This window comes from Ciconia boyciana, chromosome 1 (assembly GCF_034638445.1).
Source record: "Ciconia boyciana chromosome 1, ASM3463844v1, whole genome shotgun sequence".
In the NCBI taxonomy this organism is placed as follows: Eukaryota; Metazoa; Chordata; class Aves; order Ciconiiformes; family Ciconiidae; genus Ciconia; species Ciconia boyciana.
Window position 1 is genome coordinate 212,138,597 of NC_132934.1, and position 14,594 is coordinate 212,153,190.

General features: G+C 41.6%; 1 protein-coding gene across 2 annotated transcripts; it reads right to left on the reverse strand.

Annotated features, from left to right (window-relative positions):
• Window positions 1–72: 72 nt before the first annotated feature.
• On the reverse strand, window positions 73–14,067 carry CCDC90B (coiled-coil domain containing 90B). Of its 2 annotated transcripts, XR_012040499.1 has the most exons (10): window positions 13,890–14,067; window positions 11,488–11,607; window positions 8,662–8,765; window positions 6,409–6,510; window positions 5,728–5,769; window positions 5,577–5,648; window positions 5,440–5,493; window positions 4,525–4,639; window positions 2,555–2,704; window positions 73–212 (listed from the first exon to the last, which is right to left on the reverse strand). XR_012040499.1 is itself a non-coding variant. In XM_072850792.1 (9 exons), the coding sequence occupies exons 1-9, from the start codon at window positions 13,990–13,992 to the stop codon at window positions 2,649–2,651; spliced, it is 768 nt and encodes a 255-aa protein (XP_072706893.1). In that variant the 5' UTR covers window positions 13,993–14,067; the 3' UTR covers window positions 1,333–2,648. The 2 variants fall into 2 exon arrangements, 1 of the variants encoding a protein (XP_072706893.1); XM_072850792.1 differs by lacking the exon at window positions 73–212 and having other exon boundaries at window positions 1,333–2,704.
• Between the last annotated feature and the right edge of the window lie 527 nt (window positions 14,068–14,594).

A 14,594-nucleotide genomic window follows, 5' to 3' on the forward strand; every position in this document is an offset into this window, starting at 1 on the left:
GTCTGGAGTACCTCTCAGCTGCAGACAGGTGCCAGGCCCCTTGATTTTCATCTTCAGGTCATTCCTAAATAAGCCAATGAAGCTACTCCTTCATGAGGTGCCAGATGAACTGCAGCAGTGAGCCTCCAAGTCTAACTGAGGGCTGAAGAGTTCACTAGGTGATGGGGGGCATGTTGTGGTTAGAGACGGCAATCCTGACCTCTCCTCCATGCCTAAAAAACATTTAATGACTTCACATATAAAGATTTTTCTCTCATCTGTGTGCTGTTGTGAAATTCTTTTGCCTTTGGAACCCTCATAATGCATATTGTGAGAGTTTTGATTTCAACAAGAAATCCTTGCACTGTAAGGTTAATTTGCTAGTGCTTCAATCCTGATCTGTCCTCTCCTTAGCTACCAAAGGAAACTTAATCTCTCAGAATTTCAAAGGTACTGAAAAAAAAATTGATTTGTTTTTGTGTGCACAGACTGAGGGAGAGGCACGCTGAGTGACAGCATAAGCCTTATATCAGTACTAAAGAGAAATCCAGTCTCTAAAGCCCACTTCAGCATGTAAGGGATGATGGTGGTGAGAAGCTGCAGTAATGAGCTATTTCCTGCATCAGTGTTGGTGCTAAAATCTCGTGTAGGAACAGTGCAAGAGGTCAACCCGAGTCATTCCGCATCCAAAGAAGGACAACGAAGCTGGTGAAGGGTCTAGAGCAGTAGTCTGATGAGGAACAGCTGAGGGAACTGGGGTTGTTTAGCCTGGAGAAAAAGAGGCTGAGGGGAGACCTTATCGCTCTCTACAACTACCTGAAAGGAGGTTGTAGAGAGGTGGGGTTGGTCTCTTCTCCCAAGTAACAAGTGATAGGACGAGAGGAAATGGCCTCAAGTTGCACCAGGGGAGGTTTAGATTGGATATTAGGAAAAATTTATTCACGGAAAGGGTTGTCAAGCATTGGAACAGGCTGCCCAGGGAAGTGGTGGAGTCACCATCCCTGGAGGTATTTAAAAGCCATGTAGATGTGGTGCTTAGGGACATGGTTGAGTGGTGGACTTGGCAGTGTTGGGTTAATGGTTGGACTCGATGATCTTAAGGGTATTTTCCAACCTAAATGATTCCAAGAACCTCAGAAATGGTTACAGCTTACACACAGATGGATTTGTACACACAACAGTTACAACAGAGAAGTGGCTGCCAGCACCTGTGCCTATTTGACAAACACAGAGACAACAGAAAAAGCAGCCTCAACTCCCAATATAATAGCACTGTGCCTGTTTCCAGTCTGGTAATCTATATTCAAGTCTCTCAGATAGAAAATATAAGAAATTAATTTTATTTTCTTAAATGAAGATGATAAATAATTTAATGCATAGAATATAAGAATTAGCAGGATACTAGCACATTCAACTGTGAACAGAATAAAACTGCAATAAAAAAATTGCTGCTAATCAGTACTAAATACTCTTTAGCCCATAAATAGCCTACTCAAAAGTTTAATCCAGGAAGATTTTTTAAAATTAATATTTATTAAAATAATCAAACCAAGCATATGCATTTGTACTCAACAAGGTGTAACTGCTTCAGTTTTGGAAGGCATCCGCCTGCTCTGTCCCACCTCTGCAAGAAGATGAAGTCCTTGCAGAAAGTAAGAGGGGTCATCACCAGAAGTTAGGGGAGTCGGTGGGTCCCACAGGATTACAGAACAGTCCGGAGGAGTGTGGAGATGGGAGCAGGATGACCACCATGACACTGGCACCACTGAGATGCTAAGTATTTCCATGTTACAAGCCAGATCCTATGCCCAGAAATTACATGAGGGTTTACTGGAAATATTCCGCACTACTTGGAGGGGTTAAGAGCACTTATCTGCCCCAGGGCTGTATACACAGTTGCTGAGAGTGGAGGCACTTCCCCTTGGAAAGACAAAGAGAGAAGTTCTCCCATTCTTTTGCCCTCTAGGGTTATGGAAATTGCAAGAGATACTAAAAAAAACCCCCCAAACACATCTATGGAGACATTTTAATTCTACATGAGATTTTAAATTTATCTAAATGGTTTTCAAGAAAAGCAAGGATTCTTTAGTAAAGGCCTTGGAGTGTGTGTTTATATATAAATAAAAAAATGAAAGGGCTAGGCTTCAGTCTGTCAGAAAAGAGAGGAGCAGACTGAAGGCAAAAATCCAGATCCTATATTTAAGATTAATTTACTTGGATCAGAGTAATCTGTTGGAATATGGCATTGGTATTCCCAATATGGGAATACTAACTTGGGAATAGTATTCCCATTTCAAGGGCATATTAAACATTTGATATTTCCATTTCGAGAGGAGCTGAGAGTGAGAATGTTCCTTTGAGAATATTCCAAAAGAAAACAAAATTAATTCTAAAACACATTAGGAAACACTTTCTGATTTAGCATAAGAAGTCCTTTGAAATAAATACAGTATTCAGTAGGGGGCAATGAAATATTACTATTTGCCTACTTCCCCTCCAATTATTTTGATGTTTAGTGTTACATATTCAGAAAACATTTTTAGTGCATAGTAAGAATATCAAAACAAAAAGGTACCAAGGTTATCTACAGCGCAAACATCATCGTCTAACTGATGTTGCCTGGGTGGCCTTTTCTTCATCTGTATTTGATGCAGTCACTCCATTTAGATCTATTTCCAGAACCTGTAAAATCCCAGTGCTATTGCTAAGCAAGTGAACACTGAAGCTGTTAAAAAAAAAAAAGAAATAATTAGCTGAATGCTAAATTGTATCACCTTCTACATAGAGGAAGTTAACTGCAAACAGATGGAAGAATGATAACAGCTCTAGAGCAGAGCCTCCTAAACTTCCCAAATTGCTGCAGGTGTGACAGAATACTTTTAGAAGACAATGACTTGTCTTAGAGGTAGTATCCTGCACAGTGGCACTGCCCGGGTGGGGAGATGGGAGGGCGAGTTCAGCAGCCTGAGGAACTATGTTTTCAGGGACACATCTGAATAATTACAACAGGCTACAGTAACTTTTACTATTGTCACCCTACAGGAGAGATGGCTGTACCAGGTCTTGCATTAGACATAAAGCTGCCCAGTGGAAAAGGACCTGGGGGTGTTGGTTGCTGAATATGAGCCAGCAGTGTGCCCAGGTGGCCAAGAAGGCATCCTGGCTTGTATCAGAAATAGCGTGGCCAGCAGGACTAGGGAAGTGATCGTGCCCCTGTACTCAGCACTGGTGAGGCTGCACCTCGAATGCTGTGTTCAGTTTTGGGCCCCTCACTACAAGAGAGACCTTGAGGTGCTGGAGCGTGTCCAGAGAAGGGCAATGAAGCTGGTGAAGGGTCTGGAGCACAAGTCTGATGAGGAGCGGCTGAGGGAACGGGGGTTGTTTAGCTTGGAGAAAAGGAGGCTCAGGGGAGACGTTATTGCTCACTTATAACTACCCAAAAGGAGGGTGTAGCAAGGTGGCTGTTGGTCTCTTCTCCCAAGTTACTAGCGATAGGACGAGAGGAAATGGCCTCAAGTTGTGTCAGGAGAGGTTTAGATTGGATATTAGGCAAATTTCTTTACTGAAAGGGTGATCAAGCACAGGAACAGGCTGCCCAGAGAGATGGTGGAGTCACCATCCCTGGAGGTATTTAAAAGACATGTAGATGTGGTACTTTGGGACATGGTTTAGTAGGCATTGGTGGTGTTGGGTTGACAGTTGGACTAGATCTTAGAGGTCTTTTCTAACCTTAATGATTTTATGATTCTATAATTAGAATGATTTTCCACTGAATAAAATGACAATGAACTAACTACACACATCTGAGACAACATTAGGAAATCTAGGAAACACCTCAGAAGCCTGACGAGTTGTCTTTCAGATTTGTTAAGCTGCTGCTTCAATTAGTGTTAGAATAAAGCTAATTATGTTTCCCTTTGAACATGTTCTCACTTCCAAATGTAATGCCTTACTCTCTTTTTATCCAGCTTCAATACAATAAAAATTTCACTGGTTATGTATATATTGAGAAGAAAATCTCAAATCAGACTGAAATTTGTTCTGCTTGGCAGGGGAAAGGACCAGTACTGCCACACTGAAGCTACGTGTCTGTGGAGGACTGAATGGGAGGCAGAACTAGTCACTCTGACTAGTCCCGAGTATCAGCAGACTTTCAGGGTAACTTAAATAAGCTCAGGAGAACTGCTGGAGCAACTCGGCCACATAAATGGCTGCCCTACAGCAAGCAGAGGTACTGTCAGACTAGATGAGGTATTTTAGCTTCTTTCCTACTCTTTAAAAAAAAATTTAAAAATCATGTCCATGTTCTTCCTAATCCCCATTCTGGGCGCAATCCTAGTCCAACTGCAGCAGCATCTGCATGTTCCCACCTCTCCTGTGTTCTCTGTCACATTTCTTTCAACTGGGAAGGGTCCCATCCCCCCCAGTCCCAGTTGTCTGCTGTTACACAACTGACTTCCTGGATTCACTTTGCATAGATTCTTGAATAAAATTTTATACTTCCAAAATACAATACTGGTACTCACCTCCTTGCCTATCACATACCTGCCAAATAGCGTATTGTATCCAGTTTATTTGATTCCATGAGCGTTTTTAAGGAAGCTATTTCAGTGTCAATTTTGTTACTGATTTCTGAGATAACGCTGTTGGTACTTGAATCCTGAAACATTAAAAGATAGCATATATTTGACAACAATCTCTAGCCCTTTCAGCTTTGCAAAGCCAAACAAGAACTCCATGCTATCAGCAACAAGAAAGAGAAATGAATTTCCAAACTATCATTGAAGTAAAATACGTAACTGGTAAGAGACCTTAGAAGACACAGAACAGCATTTAATACAATCCAGGAAGAATATTAAAGAGGGAGACAGAAAAAGAGAAAACTGAGATCATACAGCTTTTTGTCCCTGATATGCCAGTGCTTCCTAAAGGAGGCAATCTACAGCGCATAGACAGTATCCTGAAATTTTTGCAAAACAAACGTTTAAGCATTCACAAGCCATGTCCAGAAAAGGGAGGAGATGCCAAAGATGGGACATGTCCATCTTCAGCCTCTTAGTCTTCAGCACCCACTAGCAGCTTTGAGGACTTCCCAGCCCTTGAAATACTTGCTTGGCTGTAGGCACCTGAACCATCCCCCTGGTACAGCTGGTCAGCTCATCTGTTAATACTGGGAAGGGCAGCATGACAGGGCACATCCCACCTATAACAGCCTGCACATAAGATACTCAGGAAGCGAGAGACAAGGGTTGTATGCCTCCTTCTGCCTGCACGGTGCTTACTGCAAATCCCACAGACCTAGGCAGTAGACACATACAGCAGACGTGAGTGAGACGGCCCAGCCTTTTGCTTTACCACATTCCAAAATCCATTAACTTTCACGAAAGGTTGGGGTTTACGTAACATGCAACGCATAACTGTATCCTGCTCAATACACAATGAGCTTTGTTCAATACTTACTTTTTTATGAAACTCTGTAGTTGCTTCCATCAATTTCCTCTCCTGATCTGTAAACTGTGGATAAAAGATAAGTTACAATTGTAGTAACAGAAAACAAGACACAGAACTGATAAGGGTATCTTCACAGACCAGCTTACCATGTCTGTCACTCTGCTCCTTTCCAGGTTTATGTCTAGCTTGCTGTCAGCTCGGATTTTACCGGTTTCATTCTTTAAAGCAAATAAAGATTATGAAAATAACTATTTACTTTCTCTAATAGGAGGGTGTAGGTACTTGCTGTTTACTTACCATTAGCTGCTGTTTCACTTGATCTAATTCAATTTTCATTTTCTAAGTGCAGAGGAGAAAAAAAGCAATTTTACAAATTCAGAAAACTGCTGACCAAGTTAATCAGTCACATAAGCGCATACCACTGCAATTATTCTTCCATAATTTTTCTCCCAATGGGGCAATTTGTTCTTGATTAAATATCCTAACTGGTGTGTTCAATCTGTATAACCATATATAATCTGCTTGGAATTTTGCTCAAAATAAAGGGATTATTTTGTAATGATGATGATCTTGTTACTCTGAGACTAAAGACAGCAGAAAAATACCAAAATGCTGTCAAGCAAAAGCAAAACGTGTCTCAACCACCAGTTTAATTAAACCGTTGCAAAGAAATGGCTGACTGCTCTCCCTGCATTGTAAGGTTAAAGGTGACAAGACTCTACCAGAATCACCCTTAAATAAAAATACAGAAGACGATTCTAAGATGTGTAGATTTTTTTTCATTACAGAAGAATTGAGCAAGTCTTATCATGTGAAATATATTTTTATGTGATCACAGAAAGAGTAATCTACAAACACTTCAACTCTGATAAAAGTATCCATAATTAGTTTTACATTCATATTTTGTCCACAAAAATGTACAAAAGGTATAACGCAACATATATTACAATTTAACTGCTTAATTAAAAATATTAGTACCTCATTCTCTGCTCTCAAGTTTGCAAATTCACTCTTCTCCAGGATGACCATATCTTTTCGAATGGAGTCCAAATGTGCCATTATCTGCTGTAAAGTTATTTCCTTAGAAACAATAAAACATGTCATTGATCAAGTTGCACCCTTTCTGGCAAGTAAAGGAAAGATTTTTATGTCTGAAATTATGAAATTAGCTACTGCAAAGCACAAAAAATGGGGAGACTCTCCAACAAGAACGTGACAAATATGGAATTTTATAGCTGCAATTTGTTTGAAAGACTCAAGAGGTTTTGGTTTTGTGCGTTTGCTGTTGCTTTAATACACAAATTCTGAATTTAAGCAAAAAAGCCATAGGTATTAGTCTAAGCAGCTATGAAATGGAATAGACCCAAGACTACAGGTTAGTCCTTCATTCACTTCCACTTTCAATGAACATTCAGTAGCCCATGAAGCATTAATTGTTGGTTTGAATCCAGTTCCTAAGGAAGCATTTCCATTTCTTGCCCACAAACTCATCAAAAGCCAAAGACTTAATGATATGAATATCACACTGTCCTCAGCATTAAGTGTCAGGTACACTAGTAAAACATTGCTGGAAAGCAATGAAAAAAGCCTTCCTGGTGTTTGGACTAACAAGTTCAGGATTCAACTGCTATTTATAAACTACAGAGTAAAAACAATTAAAAGAAAATAAAGGAAGAAAGTTTGTATTTTAGAATCTCGAAAGCATTAAAATATGCCCTGACCCAACTTCTACTCAAGTCTGACTACTTTGTTGAACACAATGAAGTTTCTACTATTCCTGGGGAAACCTCAGTTGCGTTTACACTGCAGAGTTAACTTGCCTCATACCATCTTAAAACATTCCGTGTCAACATACACTATAAAACCCAGCATTTCTGCCTAACACAATTCCATGCAAATTATATTCAGGATGCTGACTTTCTTTACATATAATAGGATCTCCAAAAAGAAAGATTCCCATTTTGATGGAAAAAAAGAGAGAGACAAAAGTTCTTGTCTTCTGAGATTTATAGAAAAAAGTTAGGTAACTTTTGTTAAGCATAAATGCCAGCAAGATAAACATCTGTTGGAAGGAAGGCTCAGCAGTTTAAATAAAATAGCAATGAATGCGTAATTGCATTAACTCATTGAAGAAGAATGGCACGTAATTTCAGCTTGCACAGCCTTCCTGAGTAATTATTAAAACCATTACTGTGCATCAGAGCTTTATTATCCTGGCCCAGATGTCCAGCCACTAAAGTTCTTTTTATTTTGGCAATTTTGTTAAAACGAAACTTGTCACCACCTCTATTATCAGCAGAAAACCCAGCCATGCTACTTAACTGATTCACTGCCTCCAGACACGGCCACAAACATGAACTGGAGTATCTAAGCGAAGGAGACGCCTCGGTGCTTTGCTGGAGGGCAGGCTGAGGTGTTGACCTGACCAGTGGGGTTTATACCAACAACTAAATAATTCAGAGCCCACTTCTGTCCCCTAGGGCACAGGACACACCACAGATGATGTCCAGATGGCTAAAGTCTCTTCCTCCTAAAACAGGATGGCTCTTGTCCACCCTGCCTGGTGGGAACAGTTCCTGGTCCTATACTTTCACATAAATTGTGCCCAGGTCAGGGAAACCGACAACTGGCACAGGTCAAAATCAAAACAAGGCAGTACAGTGGCTCTGGACAAGCGGGTCATGGTGTTTGTGCCCACAGCTTAGCTATGTTTAGCTTTTACTATAGATGTAGCTTTAGAAACTGAAATGCAGAATAAAATAATGAAATAGTTTTAATAGTAGTTTTTAGTTTATGAATAGGAAAATAGGACAAATACAGTGTGTCTCAGAACAGAGTTGACATCTTTACTAAAGTTCAGTAAAAACACTGACAATTTTCTGATATTTTAGGTGGTCTTGTTATGCCTCAGGAACTCCTTGAATCTCTCTTCTGCCCTTAACTGTCATAAAGCACAGTTAAAAGTCTGGTTTCACCGCAGAACTTTTCAGTAGCAAGTGAAGCAATCTCTGCATTACATTTATATATTGTGGCTGCATTTGGAAAACAGCGCTGTGAGGTGAAAGGTGTAAGATCTTACTATTCTTAATACCACCTTGAAACTTTGGAAAACCGATCTCAGTGAAGTGTTTATAGTACTATAGAGAGTTGCTCACTTGTCTTTCAAATATGCAAATAGGAGCCATTATAGTTACACAATGCTGGATACGTACAGCATAGATTACTTTTTACCTGCTGAGCCTGTGTAACCATATCCTTATAGACTGTGTCTAAGCTGACATTCGACAGGGTTATCAATGCCGATACGATGGTCTCTGCTTGCTCCTTCCCAAAGCCTAAAAGACAGTTGAAGGATGACAAGTTCAGGTAATATTAGAAAGCTGGATGAAGAGAAGAGCAAGAGGTACGTCATAAACTGGGACACTCAAGTGCTGTACCTAACTACAGTGGCAAGTCACACAATTACTGAAAACTGTCAGCGAGGAGCCAGTCACTGTGACTTTCAACTAGGAAAAACAGACTTAATGCTGCAAAAATCTGAAGCACATTAACTTTTGATACACTGAAATAGTCTATGCACGCAGCTGACAGGAGGACCAAATTTCTGTACATTGTTTAACTGTTCATCCATTATAAAAATAATTCAGCAAAAGTTTATTTTATAATGAACTTTGGCAAATTCTGTTAAAACCAAACTTACCTGGAGCTACAAAGCATGCATCTGATAGAATAATAAACTTAAGAAGTCAGTCTGCATATATTGAAATTGTTCTGCACAGACACGAACACGTGTAAAACTGATTTTAAAACTGATGCATCCATTGCCCGCAGAATTAATTCAAACTGGAATATTTGGTTTCTGATGATAAAAATGACACTTTGTCCATAGCTTGGTGCAATTTTGAAGCGTTAAAAATGATGTGCACTAAATAGCGAGGGAAAAACCAAACCCAGCTGTCATTTTTGCCATATCTGATCTAGTGCCGAGAGCTTTGGCCCTAAGTATTTATTTCCAGCAGTCTCGCTGACGTGTTGTGTTTCAATTGACCCGTTTCATGAAGTGGGATCAATTAACTTTTTGTTGAAAAATGCTTTCAGGGAAAATAATGCAGAGAAATATGCCACTGCTCCCTTCTAAAATGCTTGTACTGTTAAGCTGCATCATTGGTTTACATTACTAAAAAAGCTATGCATGCTTTATGACAGTTTCCTTCCACTAAGAGGTGTGATAGCATTGCTTCAGTTCCTCTGAATTTTCAGCGTTACTTAGGTTTTTGCCAATTCATTATTTTGGTCTTCCTCTGTAGCAGGAAGTGTCCTTGTTGCATGGAAGTTTAGAAAATGTGGAGAAATTCATATAAGCAAGAGAACGGAGCCTGAAAACTGCCTGCAGCAAGTTTGAGAAAAACTAAACGCCTCTCTCACTTCTGTGATACGTACAGGTTTTACCTATAGACCCCTGTCACTGTAGCACTGAAGTATTTGTAGAAGTTATGGAACAAATTAAACTGAATAACAACACAGTGTACCAGCACCAGAGACTTCACCCCACGAGTTCTAAAGGAACTCGAAGAAGAAATAGCTGAATTAGTACTGGGGACAAGTAACATCTCACAGCCTACCTCGGTTACCCGAGGACTGGAAAATGGCAAATACAGTGCCAGTTTTTAAAAACAATTCCAGAAAAGATGTCAGGAACTACAGGCTGACAAGCCTGACATACATGAAAAAAAACCCACATTGTTAGTGGACTATTAGGAGTCTTCTAACTACTAATACATATTATTATTAGACCCAAATAGTGGAAAAAATCCTAACCTCAGGTTGGATAAAGTTCCTACTATCACTTAGGAGAAAGATCTTGTGATTTTAAAAGATAGTTGCTAGTCTGATGAAGATATCAGTTCAATGTTTAGTAGGTATCAATAAAGCAAACCAAACCCTTAGGAATTACTAAGAGAAGGAGCAGAGAACAGAATAGATGCAACATTATGTCACTGTTCAAATCCATGGGACATTCAGTTGTCAAATAGTGCCAGCAGCTCTGTTCCCTCCCCTTTGAAACAGGATGTGACAGAAGTGGAAAAGATTCACAGAGGACATCATGAATGACCAGAAGTATAGAAAAGCTACTGCTGAAGGAAAAATTCAACATGCTAGGACTCTTCTGTTTGGAAAAGAATGATGGGGGAATATGACAGAAGTTTACATAATAAAGAATGACACAAGAGATCAAATGTTCATTCCCTCTTCCCACAAAAGAGCTTGAGCGGGCATCAAATTAACCCTGTAGAAGCCAGGTTCTGCATAAACAAAAGGCATAAACAAAAGGAGTGGACGTCTGAAACTCCAGGAGAAAAGATGTTTTGGGTACTAATCAGTTCATTGTGGTTCAGGGAGTGAATAAACTTGTGAAAAGAATTCCACTGAAGGTTACTAAAACTCACACCGACCCAAAATACCTCCAGGGTGAAAACAGTTGGAGGCTTAGAAAGTACAAGAAAATGTGTCACATGCATCTGCCCCGTTTTAACACTCTTCTGCAGGCACTGACTCACAGCTGGGGCCAGGAGCCAGGGCTAGATGGGCCTTTCATCAGGCTTAAGAGAGACACACTCACAAAATAAAAGTGCAGGTATTAAGAATGTATCACGGTGCTATGCTGCTGCAAGTATTTCTAGTTAGAAAAAAAAACTTCAGTTACTATTAGCAGGCTAGTAGAAGTAACTTCTATTAAAGCTTTGTTTTTGATAGAAAACAGTTCTTCAACTGTTATTGTTACTTTACATTTGTTAACTGTATTACATTCCTTGTCTGGAAGATACTATATAAACTTGCATACAGGTACAAATGAGGTAAATCTAATGTAATAGTTATCTGTATGGTTACAGAGGTATGAAACAGTGTCAGATGCCTCTCCTTCACCAGTCTCCTTGAGAGGCTGCCAAAACATTTTCTAACACCAAGTATTGGTACTTTGGGAAAACTGATAGCACTCAAAGTTTTAGTACTTCAACTAAAAGTTTTCCTTTGAATTATTTATCAGATATCACTTACCGTGGGCTTCCAGATCCTGCACCAAAGCATGGGTATCAAAAGTTACCTTCCTCTGCTCCAGGGGAGTGATTTCAACTCTTCTGACATCATACGACTTCCTAACGAGTGTGGCAGCAAAACCTGGAAGTGACAACATGTGCTTTAAACTTAACCTGATTGGTTTATCATGCGATACAGTAATTTTAATGTCTTTTGTCATAGCAAAGCTGCATGGAAATCACAACAAAAAGCTGGGTCCTTTTGACAGCTTGGTTACAGCACACATCAGAAACCATAGATTTCCTACGGAAAAGGGATTGATACTAACTAGGACTCATAGATCGATCTTAATTGCATTTGTATAACTAGGAAGCTGTGCAACAGACAAGCATCCTGATACACCAAAAATAAAACCACCACAAACAACTGTATTAGAATATTTGAGAAACATCACTTAAATAATTTTCCTACTTTTAAAACATCAGCAGTCCTAACACACTGCCAATTTCTGCTGGTTACAGCTAACATCATTCGTTTGGTTCTCCACAGAATTCCTCAACCACGTTCTCTTTACCCTTTCTTCTATGACTATCCATTCCAGCAAGGAGAGTCCCATGTGTAAAGATAAAGCTATGGGTTTTTTTAGAAAGTTATGCAAATCTAATGTTCAGAATTAATTGCTTGATGCACCAGTAAAGTACCTGGGAAACAAAGCAATACGATGTTTCCGCCTAAGACCTGTGAGATAGGCTGGATCTTTAATACCTATTTATTACATGAATGCCTTCTCACAAGAGGTTTCCCTGCTTCTCCTACTTTATTTCAAGCACATTTTTCCCTTCATCTTATCTTTGTGGGGCCTTGCATGTTACAGATCCCGTTCTGATAGAGTCTTTGTTATCTAAAAAGACCTGTTAGTTCTAAATCCATGCTTACTTGAAACCTTTCTCGCTGCTGGCTCTCTGCCTTAACCAAAATGTTGTTCTGAATCTTATCTAGACCTTTACTCAAAAACTTTATATCATTTAAACAACAAGTAAGTTATGTTAGGCCACTGCTAGATAAATCAAGTTACGTGCTACCTTGTATCTACTCTAAAGAAGTGACTATAACTAAGCCATCTGTAGTATCCAAACCAAACTCCGTATAAGACTTAAGAGACAAAGGAAAGATTTGTGTTTAAGTGCATGAACACTGAGTACTACATACAAATAATTTAAAATAACTATAAAATTTACTGTGGAATAAAACACTTTTTACTGAACCATAATAGCTTTTAAACACACAGCTCTTTGTCTTCTAAATGTGTTAGTGGATTTTTTTTTCACTGGATTGAACATATATATTGCAGAGACATTCACTCAGAAAAGCTGATATTACAGCATGAAGCTTTTGGTTGCCTAGACATGCTGCTCTTTTTCCTATCACTTCACTCCTGTATTGACTCAATCACAGAATCATAGAATCATTTAGCTTGGAAAAGGCCTCTAAGATCATCAAGTCCAACCATTAACACAACACTGCCAAGTCCACCACTAAACCATGTCCCTAAGCACCACATCTACACGTCTTCTAAATACCTCCAGGGATGGTGACTCAACCACTTCCCTGGGCAGCCTGTTCCAATGCTTGACAACCCTTTCTGTGAATAAATTTTTCCTAATATCCAATCTAAAACCTACCCTTGCACAACCTGAGGCCATTTCCTCTCATCCTATGGCTTGTTACCGGGGAGAAGAGACCAACCCCACCTCGCTACAACCTCCTTTCAGGTAGCTGTAGAGAGCGATAAGGTCTCCCCTCAGCCTCCTTTTCTCCAGGCTAAACAACCCCAGTTCCCGCAGCCGCTCCTCATCAGACTTGTGCTCCAGACCCTTCACAGCTTCGATGCACAGCTCTTAGCCCAAAGCTGTCCTCAAAAATCACTTATGTCTCCACAGACCGTATCTGAGACACCATTTGTGATGGCTTTCTGCACCCCTTGGCTAACTCCCATTGCTCCTCCCATCTCAAACATTCTCTGTCAGTCTCCATAACCTACTGAATCGACTGCTCTTGACCATGTAGCAGGCCCCTTACCTCGGACTTGTTACAGCCTCAAAGCAAGGCGTTTTGTGCTCCCTCACACACCGCCCCAGGAACAGACCCCCACGATCGCTCTCAGGCAACCAGCCCAGCCCGCCAAACACCCTGTGCGGCCTCCAATGCAACTCAACAGACCCCGAGGCCCAGGTTATTCCCTACCACAGCAGGCAGCTTTGTGCCCCCTCCTGCCGCTTTCGCTCCTCGTCTCCCGGAGGGGCTGGGAGCCGCCTGCCTGCCCTGTGCGCAGCGCCGAGCACAGCCCGGCAGAGGGGCTGCCGGCGGACTCGCCGGCTCCCAGCGGGCCAAGGGGCCGCGCACGGCCCTCCGGCGCCTCTCACCTCTCCGAGGAACGGGAGGCAGCAGGGCCCGGAGCGGGCGCGGGACCGATCGGGAGCCGCCGCCCCAGGCGAGGAAAGCGGCGCTGGGCCGAGCGCCTCTCATCGCGGAACGAGCCCACCGCTTCCGCCCCGCGCCGCCAGCCACCACCCGCCGTCCCCACTGCGCAAGCGCTACCGAGACCCCTCTCCGGTCGCGCTCCGCGGGGCATTCTGGGTAGTGTAGTCCTCGGCCGCAGGGAAGGGGGCCAGCTTGAGGGCGCCGCCATGCGGAGGGGAGGAGCGACACCGCACCCTGCGCATGCGCACACACCGGCCGGTGCCGGCGAGGCAGCGCTGCGGTCGCCATGTTTCTCTCTTACCGAGTGGCCGCGGGTCTTTCCTCGTCGTGTATAACCTCAAATTGCCGTCAGCAACCTGGCTGCTTCCCACCACAAGCGTTTCTCATAGCTTGGCTAAGGCTTGGTGATGTGCAAGAGGCTGATCTGTAGCAAGTCGGTTGTAGCAAATAAGTCTGGGTTGGTTGGGATCTTCGGCCAGTGATGGCAGTGAGTGGTCGGGTCTGTGGCGCTACAGCATGTGTGAAAGGTGTTGATGCCTACTGAGAGCCAAGTTGAACAGACAGAGTTAAAACACCAACAGCATGTGGCAGGTAGAGGAGGAGATAGGAAAAAAATCTGGGCTGCTCTTGCTTGGAAAATGTACAGA